The sequence below is a fragment of the Eriocheir sinensis genome, chromosome 36, assembly GCF_024679095.1.
Source record: "Eriocheir sinensis breed Jianghai 21 chromosome 36, ASM2467909v1, whole genome shotgun sequence".
Taxonomy (NCBI): Eukaryota; Metazoa; Arthropoda; class Malacostraca; order Decapoda; family Varunidae; genus Eriocheir; species Eriocheir sinensis.
The window spans coordinates 6,350,245-6,365,308 of NC_066544.1; the positions used below are offsets into that span (position 1 = coordinate 6,350,245).

Here is a 15,064-nt window from a genome sequence, read left to right on the forward strand (position 1 = left end):
TAAAGGGGAGAAGGAGGAAAGACCTCTATAGGGTTGCATGTATGAATGAATGTAAGTGGATTAAATAAAGTATGGAAGAGGAGAAAATTTATGGAAGCATTTTGGAGAGGAAAAGGCATTTTTGTTATTAGTGAAACACCTGAAAAGGTGTAGTGCACTAAAATATGGCAGTGGTGATGAAAATCTGGGTTGTGGGAAGGCCTAGAAGTGTTGTGGGTTGGAATTTAAAAGAGTAAAGAGAAAGGTGTTCTATATTGGTCACTAAGAGTAAAGGTGGAATGGAATGGGCATGGATGCCATAGTATAGATCAAGGATAGTGTAGATGCCTGGTTAAAGAGGTGTATCATGAACAGTAGGGTAAAGGAAGGCAAGATTGAGCTTAACAGATTTGGGGAGGATCTAGGTGACTTTTTAAAAGGTTTTGTGATTGCAAGAGTATTTGTGCTGGGGGATATTAATCCAAAAATTATATGCATGGGGATAGGGAGTGTGATTGGGTAGTGGGGTGTTGATGAAGTGAGACTTGGCATTACCTATGTATTTTTATGCTAAGAGGGGTTTGTTCTTGGCAAAGTATAGATCCACCAGTATAAGTGGACAAAGGGAAATGAGAGGACGACTTACTGTATAGCTGAGGATAATAATAGGTAGAAGCATGATGTATTGGATGTAAAGGTTATGAGAGGAATGTTAACCCTTAAGTTGCAGCGTCCCTCTTCCTTGATTTGGCGATGAACTGCGGCGTCCCTCAATTGAGGTGAAATATTTAAACGCGTATGAAAACTGGCAGGGTTGATGCACGTGGCTACAAATTGGCTGCATATTAGTACTATGTGGCATCTCTCATCCCAAGCCCCTCCAACACTCCTTCTGCACACTGCTCTCAGCCACATATATAAAGATATTGCCCATTTCTTGTGTGTACAGTGTGGAATATGCCCTGTCGATGCTCTTCTGACAATATATTGCTTCCCAATTCGATGTCACTCCATACAAGTAGGCTACGTGCGAATCTCGGTAACCCTTGCCTGTGTAGATGAAATGAATATCGCAGTATACTTATAATTGCTGTACAGTACTGTTCTAATACCCCTTGACATGCAAACCATGAATCATTCAACAGTCAAAGCAACAAGGAGAGTAAATGTAGCGTGCGTGCATAAAAAAAGCGGCAAACCTTGTGGTGGCCTGTGAGCGGAGGAACAAGGGAGAGAGCCCATGGGACAGCCAGCTCTTGCTAGAAAGTACAATTTTGGGTGGTTTTTACAGCCCTCCCATACTCTTTTGGCCAAACATGTATATACTGGTGGGTGCGCTAAACTATTCCCTTCACGCTGATAGGCGTAACATAACATTCTGTAAGACTCGATTTTTCGTCTTTTCTTCCGCAGCACAACTTATTAACAGATTTCCTGAGCCGCAGGCCACAGGTTCTGATAATTTTGGTATAGTACCAAAAATAATGTAAACTCTGGAACAGCCTTCCTTCATCTGCAAATCCTCCTGCCTATGACGACCTCTTTCAAGAGGTGTGTGTGTGTGTGTGTTAACACAATAAAGAGAGCAGCACAGCGAGTAATGGAATCAGGGCCCCCTCCACCCCCAGATAATTAGTTTACACTAATTTTCTCTCCATATGCTTAAGTTTACTGCAAGCAGGTAATGGAAAGGAAGCAAAGTGCCTTTGCATTGATGGAGCTTGGGTAGTGTGTCAGCCACGTGACCCATGACAAGTATATCAAGGCTCATGACGTTCAGGATCGATCGAGGCAGCGTCCCTCCCTGCAGGCAAGGGTCAGGCGATGAAGGGATATGTAGGTAATAGAAAGACTATCCCAACTGCTGCCGATAATGTTTTACAGCGATAAGTATTGTTAAATCCATCCATCACAGCAGCAACACTCAAAGAGAAGCACCCAGACTTGTGTGAAGTCTCTCTCAGTACCCTCTGAGCGCTGCTGCCTCTCAAGGTCGTCAGCAGCCCGCCGTGACACACCTATATCACAGGCTACGTGGGTTACTGAGTGCCTATACTGAGACAGTGGCTGATCTTAAGGCTAATAATAATCTCCTGTCACCTTCTTATGGCACATTACAACGGCTGGTGACCAAATTATGGTAAAGTATAAGGGCGTAATGGTGGGTTGGCGATACCTGTTGGTGTGGTCTTCTAAAAGAAGTTGAATAATGCAGAGTGAATCATCGGGTAGGAGAATGGATAGGACAGTTTTTTTGAAAAGAGAGAATCAAAATGAAACAAAGAAAAAGAGGAGGAGAGACAGAACCCTGTGGGACACCACTGTTTATAGATTTAGGAGAGAAAAGTGACCGTCCCACCACAACGGAAAAAAAGAGGTCAGAAGGAAACTGGAGATAGAGAGACAGAGGAGAGAGAAACCGTAGGAGGGTAGGGTTGTTTGCAAAGATTTGTGCCAGACCTATCAAAAGCTTTTGATATGTAGGATGACCAAGAGTCAGTTAAGAGGAAGAGAGAAGTAGAAGAACGCGCCCTTGCGGAACCCATACTGGCGATCAGATAGAAGGTCAGAAGGTGAATCTTGCTTTTTAGTTCTTTTCAATTGATTCAAAGCAAAGCTTTAGATCAGAAAAGAAAAGCAAGGGGACGTAGTTTGAGGATTAGAAGGAAAGGTAGATGTTGACAGCAGAGAGGCGAAAGAGTTTTGACCAGGCAGGGTGACAAGGAGAGGGCATTTTTTTTAAAGGAATGGGAGGCACTCCATCAGGTCCATAAGCCTCTGAGGAGAGGAGGCCAGAGAGGCATCAAAAAGAATTTTTTTTTAATCTCTAACAGAATATGCCCAGAATCGTCCAGAGAGAGTTTTTAGAAAAAGTTTGAGAGAGAGAGCCTTAGATTAGAGAGAGATGAGAGTGTTGCCAGACTGAGGAGGAGGAGAGGAGGAAAGATGAAGGAAGAGATGTTTTGGAGGAGATGCATTGGCTAGTCGTTTGACATTTTCTATTAATGAAAGAATTTTGGTTAGTCGGAGAATAGATTTTGGCACGATTTCGGGCAGAAATGTAAAGTCATATATAGCATTTAGTTTGAAGGCTCTTTTTTTTTTTTGTGCTACTCAAGAACGAGGAATGTATGCCTCCATTCCAGAGACAATCACCTCTGTGATGCGCCAGCACACACAGAGGGTCTCTATCCTGGAAAGCAAATCATTGGATGCAGAAATAAGATTGTGATCGAGGAGCCCAAGAGAGAGAACAGTTTGACAGAATAAGCAGAAGGGTTTGAGGTAAGAAGAAGAGAGGTCTAGAATGTTGGGCCGATCTCCAGACGGTCGGGAATGTGTGTGGGTGCTGGTCAAACTGCTCTAGGTTGTTGAGGAGGATAGCAAAGTTGTGTGTTCCAGACCAGGATCCAAAGCAGGATGGAGATTTCAGCAAGGAGAGTGGTGTCAAGTGCTCCACTTTAGAATTCAAAATAGTCAAAGAATTTTATTACATGTTGGAGTTAGGTGAGATAAGATAAAAGCACAGATGTATAATAGAATAGAAATGACAGTGAAGTCTTAAGAAGATGGAAAAAAATGAGCCAAGGTAGCTTTGGATTGAAATTTAGGATAGAGATAGTAGGGAGAGGAACAGAGTAGAGTCAGTAGCCCCAGAAGAAACCTGTGTCGGTTGAAAGGAAGAGAAGGTGAGGGGAGGAGAGAGAGATTTCCACAGAATGAAAATTAGAGACCGCGACCGTTGCAGAAATTGAAATTGAAGAAAAAGTTCAGAGGTTTATCAGTTATCACTCTCGTGGTCCAGCAAGGTCGGGGAGAGTGGGGGGGTTGTGGTCCCCGTCCCCGTGGGGACACAAACTGTCTTTTATTTACTTTCCCAGGGCTCGTTAGCTGCTGGCTCTCTGCTGGCTGTTAGAGGAAGGTGTGCAGGTCTGACACAAGTGTACTCGATTTCATTGGACGAACAGTATGGCTGTGAAACAGAAATACAAAAGAGAGCGTGTGCTAGCGTTTGAAAAGCGCGGCGAAAACAGGGCCAATAATGGCGTCCAAATCTTAGGTTGTCGGGACTCTATCAAGGGACTCTACTTGTAGGTATACTGGTATAGTCAAATTTATGGTGACAATGAGCTCCGCCCACTATAGCTATAGTTTGCTTGTCGCTGACTGGATAGTGGCTTGAGGCAGCCTGTCCCCCTCTCATCTAAAACCCCTCTCCGCACTATCAGTTCTAATTCTATTATTTGTAGCTCACGTATGTCACGAAATACTTTATTCCTTTGTCAATAGACAGTAGAATGATAGTGGATTACTGCTGAGTTGAAAACTTGTTTGTCCGCATGCTATCAGTTTACGCATGATATGACCTGTTCAGTCCATTTCGCACTGATCAGCATTTTCAACCATAATCTGTTTCATGAGGCTCATTTAATCCATGATGCTCGCTTCCCGTCTGATTCACACTATACCAGCACAGTGCCCTGACGGGCCGGCAACAGCATGTGTATTCACACTACACCAGCATCTCATGTGTGGGGGGGCTCCACTCACACAGCTCTTCTGGACAGAGTGGAGGCTAAGGCTCTTCGTCTCATCAGCTCTCCTCCTCATACTGATAGTCTTCTACCTCTTAAATTCCGCCGCAATGTTGCCTCTCTATCTTCTATCGATATTTCCACGCTGACTGCTCTTCTGAACTTGCTAACTGCATGCCTCCCCCCCTCCCGCGGCCCCGCTGCACTGGACTTTCTACTCATGCTCATCCCTATACTGTCCAAACCCCTTATGCAAGAGTTAACCAGCATCTTCACTCTTTCATCCCTCACGCTGGTAAACTCTGGAACACTCTTCCTTCATCTGTATTTTCTCCTGCCTACGACTTATACTCTTTCAAGAGGAGGGTATCAGGACACCTCCCGAAATTGACCTATCTTTCGGCCACCTCTTTGGATTCTTTTTAGGAGCAGTGAGTAGCGGGCTTTTTTTTTATTAATGTTTGCTTTTTGTGTGCCCTTGAACTGTCTCCTTTGCTGTAAAAAAATAAAAATAAATTGTATACGGCCCGTACCAGCATGGAACCTGCTCACACCGTTTGGTAGCAGTACGATCCTGTCATTCAACCTGGAAATATCGCAGCTGTGCTAACCATGTGTAAGAATGTTAGTGTCAATGACTTAGCTATAATAGCACTTCTAGAAGAAGAGAAAAAAAAAAAACTCGAAAGGATAAAACAAAAGACTTTAGGTACAGAAATCCTCAAAGAATAGGAAAACAGAAGGAGAATGCTTGACACTATAAAGAACTGCTGGACGATGAACAAAAATTCCATCAATATTTCTGGCTCAGAGAGAGAGAGAGAGAGAGAGAGAGAGAGAATATGAGGTGCTACGCTCCCTGAGGCCACGCCTCTCTGCTGCGCTTGTGCCGGTCGGTGGCGGAAGCGTGTTCGCACGAAAAAAAAAAAATAATAATAATAATTATAATAAGTCTGTTCACGCGCAGGAGAGGCGTGGCAGGCGAGGTGACGTCATACTGCCTCAGTGAGTCCGATGACAGAAAACGGAGTAATTGATGGGTGACTTGTATTTTTTTTCTTGTCCACTGTATTGTTATGCCGGACGTGTTACTTGGGTTCCGTGTCGCCGTCAGCAGACTCCGTGGGAGGGAGATATGTAAACACTTTGCACAGTTTCTGTAGTTTAATGTTCTTCCTTAGTCGTACACTTCACTCTGACTCTTCACTTACCACTAGCTTACTATGACTGGGACTGGGCCTCTCTCACCCTCTTCTCCTATATATATCCAGAACAGTAGTCTAGAATGTTACAGTATATTTTAGATCATACAAGAACATGTAGCAAAAATATATGCGAGTTGGCAACACTTCCCGCCTGGCGCCTGGCCGCGCCCGGCGGGCGCGGACGGCTCGCCTTGCTCCCCGCCCCCTTGCTCGTTTCTCCGGGAGCCTTCTAGAGGCCTATGGTCGCCGGGGGAAGCTTCCAGCACAACAGTATACTACCTTTTCAGTCATACTATTTTTCCTTTATTATCTGCAAGTACGTATACCATTCTTATTTTTAAAAAAATCATAAGTAGTAAAATTATATTATTTTTTCTCTCTATTCTTATTTTTTATAGTTTACTTATAGTCGATCGACTCTAATTTGAGCCTTTAGACACGGCTCCCCTGAGCCGCGCTTCTTCCACATCACCCCATCACTCTCCTCAGAGGAGCTCACTACCCCCCCCCCTCTCTCTCTTATTTACGTTATATATAATATCTTTTGCTTGGTTGTGCAGGACGCGAGAGTGAGACCTACGTGAGTCTTCCATGGTGGCGGAAGGGTGAATGGTGCGGCGCCATCGCATGAGCCACGTTGCCTAGTGAAATGGAAAGTTTGCAGAGTCGTTGTCTTTCCCTCAAATCCCAAGCCATTCATAACACCATGCAGTCATATTATAAATATATTTATATTCCATAAATAGATAACGTACGTACAGACTAACAGTGAGACAAATCGCCATGCGCAGGTCATCGCTAGATGTGTAAACAATGGGGGGTTCCCCGGGCCAAGCCACAGGGCTCAAGTTAAAGTCGAAAGACAATAGTTAATAATACTGGTGAGAGGGGTGGTCAATTTACACTACTATATTAGTAAATTACTGTGTAATATAATCATTATATATATTTGTACTGAAGTATATTACTTACTTAGTAATTTTTAATAATTAACTGAGGAAAGGAGTAGACAGGAGTGAGAGAAAGAAACTAAGCATCTTACACATTACAATGCAATTAATTAAACCATCTATTTTCATGTCAGATTCTTTATTGTTGACTTTCCTGTTTACATGCTATTAGTGGAATAATTACCATTTATGTGGCTACATCACAACTTGTGAAGTTGATGCATAGAGTGATAGGCTAATAACATGGAGTACGATATGTAAGTGAGTGTCAGGTTAAATAAGAGTAACAGTGAGACTTTGACATCTTTAATTATCAAATTAGCACCAAAATGTTATAGAGTGATGCCCATACTGAAGAATTCAGCCAGGTTTACAGTTGTTGACACTTACAGAGGGGAACCTGTCGTGCAGGACAGGGATTGAAGGTTGTGCGCCCAGCACCTTCTCGTTGCAGACCGACAGTCAATGAATCGGTCCCACGTAACGGACCCAACATTTGAAGGCAGCGTGACGTCATGCGCGAATCCGACGAGATTTTCGCGGGAAATGACAGGCTCCGGACCGGGCCGTACCGGCGCGGACCTGCAAAATATTCTCGCCGACAATCCTGACCGGCAACTGCTGTCCGGGCCGCGCCGGAGACGTACGTGCTGGTCGGACTGGTCCACAGCAATGTGGATACAACAACGTGTTTCCCATTGAAGAATATTTTGTCGGTCCGGAACGGTACGTTCCGTGCCGGTCACTTTACATATAGTGTGAATTAGTTCTCCAGCATTTTTCTCGCCATTCCTCTTAGTGCGCTTCTCAGCTTTCTATCTAAATCTTTTATGAGGCGCCAAGTTTTTGAAGTTCATGTTATTATGTCATGATTGACAGGATCACTGATTGTGATCTTTATCTTCAGCGTGAGTGACAGGCTGCCATTATTTTATTACTGGGACTCCACCTAGTTCCTATTCTCATTCTGATTTCTTTGTCGTGGGCTGTTTGCATTAACTGTTTGGCCTAAATATATCTTAGTCTTCTCTCATGTGTTTCGCTTCCGATCATTACTTGTTGCCCTAACTAATTATCACCTCCGCGGTGCATTGGTTAGCGTCCCAACTTCGAATCTGCGAGCCTGGGTTCGAATTCTACCCACTGCAATCGGCGTGCAGCTCACTCGGCTGTGTATCCTTCCTTTCGGACTGGTCGATAAATAGGTACCTAGGGAAACCTGGGGAAGGTAAACTGGTAACCCGGATGTTACACTGGCCCTGTGTCGGGTTAATGGGTTCTCTGTTCTCTCCCACCACAGGCTCAAAGGGCCAAAGGAACGGAGACATGCACCGCCGCCACGCACAGTTATAACATATGCTCCCAACTTTATCTGTACCACATGTACCTTAACTAACTAACGGGGAGCGTATGCCAGGGGCGCGTCGCTTCACTGGTTGCCTCCACCCCCAACGGTCCCCCTCTAAGGGCCGCTTTCACAGTCACTTTGTTTTGATCGTTACCAATGGCGACGACCGACGCTATAGTTTTCCACGTGAAACTGGCCTATGGGGTAGTGGCGGCTGTAGAGGAAGCGAGAGGTGTTGAGAGTTTGTGGTAAGGTGCGGGGGGCTAGGCTAACCCCGCAGCCGCCACTACCCCATTGGCCAGTTTTACGTGGAAATACTATAGCGTCGATCGCCGCCATTGATAACGATCAAAACAAACAAAATGACTGTGAAAGCGGCCCTAAGCAAGTCTTCACGCAGCAACCCTTCCCAGTCCAAACCCCTGTTAGGATCGATCAACTTGCCCCAGACATGGCCCCGCAGTTGCATGCATGTTGTTTTAGTGCGGGTCGGGAAGAGAGAGGGTCCTGATGAGTCGGCTGGATACCTGTGTTGGGAAGAAACAGCCCGGATCTTTAGTGCAACTTTTCTCTTTGGTTGTATACTGGACACGCGTAATTATAAATATAAAACAGTCAATGATAATTGGAAGCGCATGTTAATAATTATAGTGGTTGGGTGAGGTCAGTCTAAGGAGAGCCGCGTGTGAACCTTTCTAGCATGATGGGAAGAGGAATATAACGGCTTCAAAAATCTCCCCTCTGATGGCCCAGCCTCAAGCTGCATTGAAAAAATAGTAAATAAACGAACCAGTTAATGAGTAAATATATTAATATATGAGTGAATAAGTAAATAAATGTGAATCGATAATAATCAAAGCAATTTTCTTTCGCGTGAGCGCCGCGGGGATCCCTTTGGCGTGCTAGGCTGCTAGGTTCGAGGCGGTCAAGGACTTGCTTCCTCGCGCGACACTACACAGTCACGACTGGTCGCGTCTAGGGACAGCGGCACGATAACATTACACTGCTGCTACCGCCCAGGGACTCGTAGGGGTTTTCATGTGTTTCGTAACACCTCCACACGAGAGAGCGGGGCCGGACCATCTAGTGTTCATAACGCAGGACTCCAGGACTGGTGCCTGCCAAAAGTGCCGGATTACCTTGCATGGAAGGTAAAGAGTGCTGTTGCTGCAGTAAACTGTGGTGCAACGCAGCGGTATTTGTATAGGGGGGCGCTGGCAGGGCCGTGAAGAAAAAGTGTTGTGGGAGATGACTAGACGAAAACTGGTGAGAACACTGGATAAGAGGATGCCGAGAGACCGGGGAGTCAGTGCAGCGTCGATGAAGGTGTAGTGAGGGCAGGTGGTGTTGGACGGCGGCACGCAACCCAGACACCAGTACTAACACCAGCACCGGCATCACCATCACCATCACCAGTGCCCCCGGCGGTGACACCCAGCCATGACGGTGCAGTACATTCACAGGGTGGCCAGCGGAAGCGCCCTTATGTCCTTTTACCTGCTCAAAAGGTGAGCTGTGGTGGGGCGGGCATGGGTTAGAAAACTCTTGTAATCTGCAATGCTGCATGCCACACGGGAAAGCCTCGTGGGTGTTTGTACAGAAAATCAAGTAATTGCATTGTCCTGTATAACAATAGCTAATGTTACCGACACCGACACATTGTACGAATGATCTATTGTTGTTGTTGTAGTTGTTAGTAGTAGTAGTAGTAGTAGTAATAGTAATGGTATAGTAGTAGTCGTTATTAATATTGTTATTGCTGCAATTTTTTATCCAATTTCACCCAGTAAAACGTGTTAGGTTTTGTTATCCTGGTGTGCAGAGTCATGTTGCCAAGTCATGAAGGTCGTCGCATGGTTCCCGAGCGTTTTTGTTTTATTTTTATGTGTGTTTGTTGTGTTTGACCGGGGGCTGTGTATGGTGCAGGCGGCTGTATAGGCAGCATTAAGGACAAGACTGTGTTACGTGGTTATCTGATAGGAGGCTGTGGTGTGACAAAAGGTTTTATGATTGATGACAGGTGACTGTGGTCTGTGGTGCAGGTATATGTTGTGTGCTATGGTGTGTGATCTGACCATACCGAACCATGTAATGTGGTTTAGCGTGGTTAATCAGACACGAGACTTGGGTGTGACAATTTGTGGTATGATTGATGATACGGACTGTGGTGAATGGTGCAGGTGGTGATTTTGTGTGTTATGGTGTGGAATCTGACCGGATATGAGACCATATTGAACCATGTAATGTGGCGAGGCTGTGGTGTGACAAGGCGTAGTCTGATTGATGATACGCGACTGTGGTGTGTGGTGCAGGTGGTATGTTGTGTGTTATGCCTTGAGATTCAACCAGACACCATACCGAGCCATGTAATGTAGTGAGGCGTGGTGTGTCACATAAGAGTCTGTAGCGTTGCGTGTGGCGAGGCTGCGTTATTAAATACAAGTTGGTGTGCCGTGGATTATCTGATACGAGACGGTGGTATGTGGCAGGTGGCGAGGCAGCGTGTACAAGGTGGTGTGGAAGGACCTGATCGTCTACCTGGTCCTCTACTACACCATCTCCTTCGTCTACCGCTTCGCCCTGTGGGAGGAGGGGCGCAGGTGAGGGCTTGATGTATTCCGGGTGGGATCGACTTAAGGTTGTACTTCAAGACCTTTTTTTACATTTTTCTTCATTCCTTCTTTCTTTCATTTCTCTATCTCTATATCAATCTATCTCTATGTATGTTTGTATGTATGCATCTTTTATTCTCCTTGTTGGTGATATTCTTTCAGTTCCTTGCACGAATGGGAATGAAGTGGAACGGGAAAGTTGTTTAGATTTATTTTATTATTATTAATGTTGTTGTTATCAATATTATTGTTGTTGTTTTCGTATACATATTTACCAAACCATGTGGACCTTCCCAACGCTGTGCTTCAAACATTAATTCTTGCCGTATAAATGGCGTATCACACTGGGCTATTTTTCCTGCAACCTCCAATTAATCGGCGGTACCGCCCACCTCCAACACTTTTTCCGCCAACTGTTGGAGCAGATTTGCAGCCCGAAGCTTTCGGGAAGAATGATGTGCTGGAGGAAAATTCGAAGTCAAATGACATTCTATGTAAATTGTTGAGAAAACAAAATAGTTTGCCATAGTGATTTTATTTCTTGCATAACTTGCAATAGAAGAAGGCTTATGATTAAGAAAAAAGAAACAAAAACAAAACTTTATAATAGAATAACATAGGTTGTCAGTTGACCTCTTAACATAAAAAAAACACCAACACCGTGAGAGAGCAGCGATGGCCAGCCAAGGGACCAGAATTATTTGGACAAGAGAAGCAGAGACGAGCCTCATAAAAGCAGTGAGGGATCACCGAATCCTGTGGGATCCACAGAATGAGAAATATAAACTGAAAGGACTCCTTAAAAACCTGTTCACATCAACGGCTGAGACCATGAACTTAACCTAAAGCCCGAGTCACACATTCACGACAATGACTCCCGGCGCTCTCCCGACTCAGACCACGCCTCCCACCGTCGGGCCGCACGCCGACAGTTTTGGACATTTTCAAAACAATCGGGGCCCTCCCCGATATCTGTCACCCGTCGCGAATAAGCTACGGCCGTCGGATGTCCATCTCAACGACGTCGTAACAACGTCGTTTCGACATCGGCTATGGTCGGCACTCAAGGGGATGGACTTACGATGGTCGTTACGTACGTCTGGCAGCGCGACATTCCAAAACTGGCAGCGCGTGGTCTGATGTCGGGAGGGCGCCGGGAGTCATTGTCGTGAATATGTGACTGGGGCTTTAGGATGTGTCGGCGGTACTGGCCGAAATCGGAGGTTGGAGGTAGGATGTCGGAGGAAAAATAGCCCAGTGTGGTACACCATTAACACGTACCGAGGCTGACTAATGATAGACCATTGTTTTGCCCACATCAGCCTCACACTCTCACCCCTCCCTGCCCCCTGCCTGTCCATGCCTCACCCCGTGTCTTGACCTTGAAGCGTGGCGCTCGATCCTCTCCCTGGTATTCACCGCAGGAACTTCGAGAGGCTGGTGATCCACTGTTCCCGCACCCAGTCCGTGCTGCCGGTGTCCTTCGTGCTGGGCTTTTACGTGTCCCTGGTGGTGGGCCGCTGGTGGGAGACATACCGCAGCCTGCCCTGGCCCGACAACACCGCTATCCTCCTCGCCACGCACCTTGCCGGCCAGGTGACTCATGACGCCACGTCCGCTCTGACCTCCTCTGATAGTGTCTTCCTCTGAACGTTGCCCCGATCCACCTCCTTAGCCAGAGATTTAAGGGTTGATGATTAATGAAAGATACGCGGACCCCCTGTGTATGTGTGTGTGTGTGTGTGTGTGTACACGGCGCAAGGTCAGCAGAACCTGGTTAGTGACCTATCCATAAATACACAACGACGTCCACTCGGCCGGATCTTATTGGCCCGGGTGTTACACGATACAAGAGAGGAACTATTTGCTTTCATAATTTAGTAATTTAGTAACATTACATCGGGATTCTTTATTTTCACTATCCTGTATTTATTCTATTATGTTTATACGCGGTGTTGTATTCATATGTAGTTGATTGATAATTAATACTGCTAGTGAATCTTGCCGTGTATATATATATATATATATATATATATATATATATATATATATATATATATATATATATATATATATTTATTTATATATATATATATATATATATATATATATATATATATATATATATATATATATATATACACACACACACACATACACACATACACACACACTGTCAGTAATGTTGGGTGAACGTTCGGGCGTTGCAGGGCGTGGGTCGGGAGGAGCGGCGCGCCGTGCTGCGGTACGTGGTGCTCACCATCACGCTCACCCTCGCCACCATCTCACCGGAGGTGCTGGCGGTATACCCATCCTTCGAGGTCATGGTGAAAAAAGGTCAGCAAGCCTGTTACCTTCTCAAACCGAACAGAATGTCTCGTAACACAGTCAAGTTTGGGGAATAAATAATTATGTTTCCTTTTGCTAGGCTTTCTAACGGAGGAGGAGGCGAGGCTACTTGACAAACACAAGGAAGAGAGTGAGCAGCAGGTGGCCTGGGTGCCCATCGTGTGGGCGTGCCAGATCGTGCAGCGCGCCAGGCAGGCGGGACGCATCGCCACCAACCTTGGCCAAAAGGCCCTCACAGACGAGATGCTGAATCTGAGGGTGTCCTGCGGGAGGCTGCTTGGTTTCAACTCCCACAACATCCCGCTCGTGTACGTTCAGGTGGGTTTGTCGGCGGACATGACTATAGAAAATGTACTTCAATGCTTTCGGTACCAATACTAATTGATATATTGGGGTTCCGTCCATGTCATTTGCCAGTATTCCTTTTATTAGTTCGAATATGCAGTAAATAATCCTCCAGACTTTAACAGCAGATAATTCAATGTGTACAGTGCATGTTCTAGAAGAATGAAGCATATAAATGAACAAACATTACTGAACATCTGGACACTATCTGCAGGTGGTGACGCTGGCCGTATATTCCTTCTTCTTGATCTCGGTGATCGGCGGCCAGTTCATTGACACCACCAAGGGCTATGAGACCCACACCATCGACCTTTACGTCCCCTTCTTCGCCATCCTCCAGCTGGTCTTCTACCTCGGGTGGCTCAAGGTTGCCGAGGCTCTCATCAACCCCTTCGGCGACGACGATCACGACTTCGAGTTTCTCTCCATGATAGAGAGGCACCGCAAGGTCAGTGTGTGCACCGCCGTCAGCACAGCGAGGCAACACGAGTCAATTAATTTTGTAAAAGGGAAATGACGTTTTGATTTAACACGCCAGAGATATGACATCAGATGGGTATTGTAGTTAGTTTAGCGGGTTCTTTTTGTTTTAAAATTATGCTTATTATAACTGATATTTCAGGAGTGTAAGTTTTATTACTTTTTTTTTTTTAGGGGGGGGGCAAGGGGACAAAGAGGCCTCATAGTCAGTAAACACCTTCCGTGGAAGAAATAATTTTGGCCACCGCGTGCTCGGGTAATCTATCAAGTGGATAGACTGTGCATGGAAGATCTCAGTTAGGACGAGACGGACATACTTATCAGTCATGATAATCAGCGTGATGAATGCACTCACGGGTTTCATGCGGTAGTTTATCGGATTAGAGATAAGTAATACGTTAAATAATTACGATTTATGGTTACTTTGAAATTTGAAGGGACTTAAGTGTTAAGCATTGCATGGCCAGGACAAGTATGAGTTTTAGGCCGTGCCTGATCGGTGTAAATCAATTAAATGTGGGAAAAATTTGATGTGTGTGGCTTTCAGATGGTGGAGATGTTGGGCGACTCTGCGGCCAACGACCTACCGTTCCTCGATCCCCTCTCCAAGGAGGACGCTGATTCCTCCGCCCCGACCATGCACACCTCCGTCCCCATCGTGGCCCCCACGGTGTGCCCTGTGATATGCAAGATGATAGAGACTCAACCCGCGTCAGCTGGGGGTCGCATCGTCCAGGAAACCACGCCCCTCATAACCACCAGCAAGGCTGAACCACCACTACTGCCGAATATAAGACATATAAGCCCGTATTCCTAAGCGTATCACCACCTCAGTATACACTTGTGTGGAAAGACTCTCGTAGAAGTTGGATTTTCATGGACTGTTTTGCGATCCTAATGATGGTTTTACTCGACTTCTGGACCTTCAACGGGTAAAATCACCCATGAAAACCTGATTAATCTTCTCTCTGGCCTTGAAAATTGGTCGTAGTGGCAGCCCGATACGTTTAAGAAGATGGACTATAGTTAAAACGTATAGATATCGACATGACAGGCGCCTCTACACAACATACATTTGCGAGGCGAGCAACTGACTGGATGGGTGTGCAAATACTCTTTAAGATGGTGTAGTCTCATTAGCATATTATGTAATAGGTGTTTTTGGGGTGGCTTAATGCGTACTTATGTGTGCATGTGTGTGTGATTGAGATTTTTGTACATTCTCATGTTTTGGAAATATGTTGGATGTCAGATGTTGATT

General features: G+C 45.5%; 1 protein-coding gene across 4 annotated transcripts; it reads left to right on the forward strand.

Annotated features, from left to right (window-relative positions):
- The first annotated feature begins 8,959 nt into the window (after positions 1-8,959).
- Positions 8,960-15,060, forward strand: LOC127007661 (bestrophin-2-like). 4 transcript variants are annotated; one of them, XM_050878867.1, is made up of 7 exons: positions 8,960-9,168; positions 10,507-10,617; positions 12,054-12,225; positions 12,840-12,966; positions 13,058-13,296; positions 13,538-13,771; positions 14,351-15,060. In XM_050878867.1, exons 1-7 carry the CDS (start codon positions 9,056-9,058, stop codon positions 14,618-14,620), a joined length of 1,266 nt encoding a protein of 421 aa, XP_050734824.1. In that variant the 5' UTR covers positions 8,960-9,055; the 3' UTR covers positions 14,621-15,060. The 4 variants fall into 4 exon arrangements, with proteins under 4 accessions (XP_050734824.1, XP_050734825.1, XP_050734827.1 ...); XM_050878868.1 differs by having other exon boundaries at positions 9,055-9,525; XM_050878869.1 differs by lacking the exon at positions 8,960-9,168 and adding an exon at positions 9,634-10,332.
- The last annotated feature ends 4 nt before the right edge of the window (positions 15,061-15,064 follow it).